The 7024-nt window shown below is 31.3% G+C and overlaps 1 protein-coding gene across 1 annotated transcript in view; it reads right to left on the bottom strand.

Moving 5' to 3' along the window:
* Positions 1 to 1527: 1527 nt before the first annotated feature.
* The window catches only part of LOC106458094 (mediator of RNA polymerase II transcription subunit 10-like), an 8039-nt gene continuing 2542 nt past the window's right edge, over positions 1528 to 7024 (bottom strand). Inside the window, exons 3-4 of the mRNA XM_022384237.1 lie at positions 2115 to 2217; positions 1528 to 1566 (exon numbers count right to left, since the gene is read on the bottom strand). Of these exons, the coding sequence (XP_022239945.1) occupies positions 1528 to 1566; positions 2115 to 2217 (142 nt within the window). The remainder of the gene's footprint in view (positions 1567 to 2114; positions 2218 to 7024) is intronic.

The following is a 7024-nucleotide window of genomic DNA, read 5'->3' as shown; positions in this document are numbered from 1 at the left end:
ATTTCATTACAAATATGATGCTATTGTGTGCCATTTTTGCTGTATTTAATTACAGGCAAGCAAACAAACAAACAATCTCAGAGTTTTAATAGTATATAGATACCACCTTAGAAGTTTTAAAGATAAATATTTGATCCTTATACCTGATGAAATATTGTAATTTGCATACAGGCTTGAAAAAACATCTCAATTAAATATGAGGGTAAGCACGATGGAACACATAACTTGCATAACAAGTTTATGATCAATATAGCCTGTTTAATAAAGATTTTTTGTGTCAAAGTTCACAATTTTCTGAAAACCTCATTTCATCATTTTCATTTTGTTTAGTACATAAATTCATGGTCTCGTATAATGGGATGTTAGTATAAAGAGAACCTATATCAAATCTTGCATAATATACCCCATTATTAAAATTCAAACTTTTTGTATCTGGAGAAAACTCCAAGCTACCTTTATGAACCTTAGAAACTTCATATATAATACCAGCTTTGTTTTTCTTTGATATTAAGCGCAAAGCTACACAATGGTCTAGCTATCTGTGCCGTGCCTTCCATTCTTGAAACACAGTTTTTAGTGTTATAACTTTTCTGACTTACTGACAAGCCACTGGGGGGTTGAGAGGGTGGAATTTTGTTCTATTACTTAAGATGTCTTTAACTTTATAAATGTTATCAGTTTTATTTAGAATAATGATACTATTTCACCATAAATAAAACTTTACTGAGACTTAAACAAGAAATGAATGAGCTAAACAGTGCTGTTTGTTTATTATTACTGACACATGACTAAGAGTAAAACTTAAAGAAAAAGTAAATCATTTACACCTTTTAGCAATTACCTATTGTTAGAGTAAAATATAAATTTCAAAACAGCTGGATGGATTAGCAAGTGAGAACGAAAAATATATTAAATTGATACTTTCTTTGTTTTTTGGCTAAGGTATGTAGTTACACAGAAAAGTGTCCCACAATCCTAATTTTAAAAGTATGCCACACAAAGAAAAACTCTGGGTAGTATAAAGTTAAGATATGTGTGGCAAAGAAGAATAACAATCCTCACATAGAACATAAAGATGTAAAGCACAGATAGTGTACACAATATTTAATTTCACAGAAGATAATACAATAATAACAGGTGTAACTCTTCCGAAGTGTTACTCCATGACTTGTGGCCCAGCATTTAAATTCAAATGTCTGTGTACAGCTTCACAAACTTTTAACTATTTCTGCAATAGCCATAAAATTTAGGCTAGAAATTACATCCATCCCTAAGAACTTCTATAATTCACTTTGATTTAAATATCAAAACATATTAACGTCAAATAAATAATAAGCCAGACCTTGTAAGTGATTTAATTTTATTTACTACATGTATTAATAAGCATTAATGAGAAAACTAACATAAATAATATTAAGAATAAGCCACATGCTAAGTTTGGTAATTTCTGTTACCGAAGAACCTAACTATGTAACAACTAATTTTGCAAAAACCAATGGTTACATGAACATTCCTAGTGGGTTAGCATCATCTCATGAGAGTAAGATCAAACTTTTTAAAAACAAACTAAAAAATAATCAGCAAAACTAAGCAACAGATTACATTGATTCCTTTGCTGATATGCAGAAAATGAACAAAAAAAAGATTATGATAGAATAATCTACACTTATTTTTGCATAGCACATTTATCGGTTATAAACAACACCAACTGAAGTACTGCTATACTTTAATATATGAGCCAAATATAGATTAGAATCACTGAACTATCACTAGAAAGAAACAATCCTGCTTTGGTATCCAAAAGACTGATGTGTGAAATGAAACTGTTGGAAGACATTATAAATTTTACTATTGCACAAATCAAACAGTTAAATGATACATTTAAGAAACTCTCAACATTAAACACACATTCACTATTTTTCTACTATGAAAAATCATAATTATTATTTACATAAAATTTAATATTTGGTTTACAAATCTACTGTGTTAAACAGCTTTACTCACATAGTTAAGGGATCAATAATAATGATAATAACAAGTACAGTTACACTTTACTTGTTTTATGTTTCATACATATATACAACATGAGAATGTAATATGTATAAGTAACTTACCCTATATACATCAATTTTCCCTTTCACTTGTTCATTTTTTGCTAAAGCCTTTTCCATACAGTCCTTAGTATAAAACTGGGGATTTCTTCCTTGATCTATGTAGCTGCAAATAATATAAATAAACTGATTACACTACTGTAGGTATATGTACTATATGATGAATTTTATAACTGTTTAAAACACAGGTAGTAAGATTATTGGATTATGAAATTCTCATCACTTAATGCCTTTAAAAATAAGGTTTTAAACAAGAATGTGCAGATGTTTAAACTACAGCAGTGTTCCTATACACTAGGATGTTCTTGTACTATTAAATAATTCCAATAACGACTAAAACTATTTTTTTTTGATATATAAATCATATCATAGAATGGAGAAAGAAAAGCAACTTAGGTTCAAACTAATAACAGACAAAACATACAAACTAAGGTTACAAAATATGCCCCTTTTTGAATTGTCAGATGATGAATCCAGATAATAGGGTTCAAAACAAACACAAGAACAGCGGCAATAATTAGAGGATGAGTGAGGAGGGTAAAGACGTAAGACAATTTAACCTGAACCTGAGAGTATCTGATAACAACAAAACACCTGAAAAAGAAGGAAGTCGGGCTTAGAGTTCTTGTGAAAGAAATGTAAGAAAGCAGAATAATCAGCTTATTAATTTGACAATGAATATATTCCAAAACTGTTCAGCATGTAAAGATCTGTATTGGTCATTTCTTTCATTTTTTATGATTAAAAAAAAAGGTATCTAAATGGAATAACATTTACTAAAGAAGCCAAAGAACAAGAAAGAAAATTATATAGTGAGGTTTTCAAGGATCCTCAAGATGATGTTTTAGGAGTTTCTAGCCCATTTTAAAGTCCTTTCTACTTCTCCCTGTAAAAAAGTGAATAATAAAAAAACTTTGAAAGTGTTGAAAAAATTTCAGAATGGGCCGTGATACACTTTTATTTAAAAACAAGTAACTGACCAAGACATAAGGGACATTTAAAATTACAGAAATCAATGTACATGAATTCTGTTTATTGTTGTTGAATGTTGCAACTGTTATGTGTCATTGAAATTATTTATAGTAATATACAAGTTTCAATATTCATATACTGCGAATACAAGTCGCTTGACAAGTACAACTCAAATAAGTAGGCTAATAATGCTGAAGTTTTTATGTCAAAAATTAAATAATTTTGGCACACATACTATACAAGGACAGCTGTATATTTCTGCACCATACCCATCACAACAAATGGTTAACAAAAAATAAATGTTGTCCAGTAACTATACCAACCACAACTCTGCCTTGCACATCATCAAAGTATACTTCTAATGAGATTTGTGCTGCAAACTGAATAATACACAATACACTTTGATATTCTAATACTGTTACACAAGGTGAAACAAATTATTTTTGAATCGATTTGTCCCTTGGGGGAAGAGAAATTCAGAAAATACTTGCCTCCTTCATAATTTTGCTTGTCTCATTGATAGAGTAGGAAGCTATTTTCACAAACCGTAAAAGTTGTATGAATTGGACAGACTGTATACTAATTGAATTATTAACATGAAAAACAAAATATACAAAACCTGATTATTTTTTTTTATTATTAACCAAAAAATTATATATATATCCAACCAATTTTAACATGCTTTATATTCAATAATATATTTATCTTCAGGATTTTATTTTGTTACATATTTTTGCCCAATAAAACATAAAAATCTTGAATGATTAGTAATGAATTTGCTGTCAGATGTCACTGCACAACATACTGTAGACCACCATAGTAACAGGTGCGAAGTGTTGTTACATTACTCCTTGGAGTACAGAAATATTTCTGTAGCTTTTAAAACAAATTAATATAATAAAACTCCACTATCAGCAACAAGAAAAACAATGTAATTTCAAATGATAAAGAAATTCCCGGGTCTCTTAATTATCGGGGAAGTATTTTTTAAATCACTATATTGAACCTTTCATGTGTGGTTTTACCAGACCACTTTTTAAAAACTTGTAAATGTTGAAACTTCCATTAAGAATGATTGACAGGTTGTTTACATCTTTTAGCTCTTCCTCTTTACAATGCTTTTTAAAAGTGCAGGGACAACCAACTTCTGAAATTCATTCATTCCCTCCCAGTTGTTATATGTTCAGGACAGATGGTCCAAGCAGTTTCCTTGCATGCAGTCCATTACTAGTGAATCTTTTACCATTCTCTTGTAAGGGTGAGCTTAAAACAATTACATATGTTATTCTTGGAAAAGTTTGGAATGAATGTAGCTAATTATATTAATTTTACATATATCGGAAAGCTAACAAAACATTTTAGATAATAAGATGTATTGTATACCTCAGTCTCTTCTGTCCCATCTTGTTTGTTTGGTTAAATTTCATGCAAAGTTACTTAAGAAATATATGTACTAGCTGTCCTTAATTTTGAAGTGATAGAGTACTGTAGAAGAAAGACAACTAAGGAATACTACCCACTGCCAATTTTTGGGCTATTGTTTATCAACAAATAGTGGCATTGACTGTCACATTATAATGCCTTCATGACTGAAAAGGATGCATTTTTTAATGTATGCATTAAGGTTGCTTTAAGGCAGCCAAAGATATTTTTCACCTTATTTACACAGAATATTGCACTAAAGAAAGAACCATTTCTGGATGTGCAATTTCATTTTGGAATGATATAAATAGAAATAAGTTAATTAAATCAACATTCAGAATGACAACTTTTTATATGATAAATAGCTCGTTGATATAATTTTTATATTTCACAAGACATTTCCTGAGACAAAAGCCCTATGCTAATAGGAGGGTGACACAACCTCCATGCACAGGAACTTTCCCTATAAACTTGCATTTTTAGATGAGGCAGAAAAAAAAGAAGGTACACAGGAAATTGGAAGGACAGTTGGACACATATGCGAGGGTGAGTATCTATAAGAAATAAATTTTAAGATCAGGAAAATGTTAACTTCTGAGACGATATTTCTATCTACACATAGGAATCCTAGGATTCCATGCTAAAATGGTGGAGGGGGATGGTAAAAAAATTTGCAACGATGAGCTCCCTTCAAAAAATGCCCAAAGGGAAAGCCCATGAAGTGTGACACCCTGTGGCATGAGTTCCATAGTGGCACACCCATGGGAGAGTGTATCTCATTTCGACCAGTGCATACTCTTCACCTGAGATATTGCAGGGATGGACAGAATGTTATCATGACCAACTGAATATTACTGAATACAGTTCAATAGGTGACATTGAAACCATATTTTCAAAAGTAGGCAACTGAGTAACTTCGTACATCACAAGGATACCTCTAATGGTCTTGCAGAACACCCCATCTTGATGGTGAGCACTGGTAGAGCCAGGGTGGATAGTTTAAGCACTTTCTATTATCCCTTGCCAGATGCAGAGTTTGGGAAATAAGTATACCAGTCATCTGGTGGGATCCTGAGTGACAGAAGGAGAGAAAAGGAATGAGAAAACATACTTAACCATCTCAAAGACAGTGGGTTGATTGAAGAATGACGAATGGGTGACTTCGTCAGTCACACAGGACAAGAAGAAGCCACCATCACTTGAGAATTCATAAAAATAATTAAAGCTTTTGAAACAAAAGCCAAAGAAAATGAAAACCAAAATTTTGTTTACAAACACAAATCTCATCAAACTGAACTCAGATGAGAAATTCTGAAGATGTTTGTTCGATGCAATGCCGGGAAAAGAATGAAGTTATCACAAATGCAAGTGCATAGGGGAAGATAATGTGCATGGAAGTTGTGTCACCCTCCTATTGATGGAGGGCTATTGTTATATGATGACATCCTCATGCACCCGTGCAGTTCATGTTAATAAACACACGAACTTAGGTGGGAGTTAGCTCAAGGCTAGTGGCATACAAATCTCATAGGCAGATGTGCAAGGGAAATAGTATTTGTGTGTGAACATTTCTTTGTATTTTCAATATTAAAAAAAAATTTATGTTGTTTACGTACACACATTTGATCCTACGTGTGACATCCATATAGCAACATACACTAAGCTTGTATTGCAAGAGGACTATACTGCAGTTAATTGAAACTGCAGCTGACTTGGGCAAAACAAATTATTTAACAGTCACCATTTCAGGAAGGTTAACATTCACTGTCTACATATAATTGCTGATTAAATAAATAAACAGCAGAACAGAGTAACATTAACAGTTCAGTTAGAAAATAAATACAGACCTTCAACTACAGCAAAAGTTACAATAGAGAGAGAGTGTGTGTTATTATCAGTCACATTTGTTTGTAACAACACTGTTGATTAATTAAACATATGCCTTGCAGAGTAGGGGAGAAGAAAGGAAGTGTATATTTACTCTGGTTCTTCTTTTTCAACATTAAGATTATTAGTACTAGCACATATTTTATATTTCATACTTATTCTACAATAACACCTCTCTCATTTCATGTACACTAGCCATTCAGTACATTTTATTGAAGTAATGAAGACACTAACCATAACATCACTTGCTCCACCATAATTATGATATTAATCAATTTAATTGTAATTTGATTAATTGATTATTTTTTGTGACACTAATTGAAGCTCATAGCTAATCAATTATATTAGAGTTAATAACCCAGCTCTAGCTGCCACCTTACTTTTTGTAACAACAAACAGATATCCAGTTATTTGTAATTAATTAAGTAAAAAATAATAATAATACTATAAAATGACATATACATAGAAACATATTATGTACATACTATACTTCTGGATTGTTGAAGAATTTTAGATAAAAAAAAGCATCCATCACATCCAATTGTATGAAGAAAGATGAATGAACAGTCAATACATTACTTAAATTTGCAGATGATATTAAGGTCTTGGGTGTTGCTAGCTGTGAAGAGAAT

The sequence above is a fragment of the Limulus polyphemus genome, unplaced genomic scaffold, assembly GCF_000517525.1.
Source record: "Limulus polyphemus unplaced genomic scaffold, Limulus_polyphemus-2.1.2 Scaffold416, whole genome shotgun sequence".
Classification (NCBI taxonomy): domain Eukaryota; kingdom Metazoa; phylum Arthropoda; class Merostomata; order Xiphosura; family Limulidae; genus Limulus; species Limulus polyphemus.
This window is presented reverse-complemented; position numbering and strand designations above follow the sequence as displayed.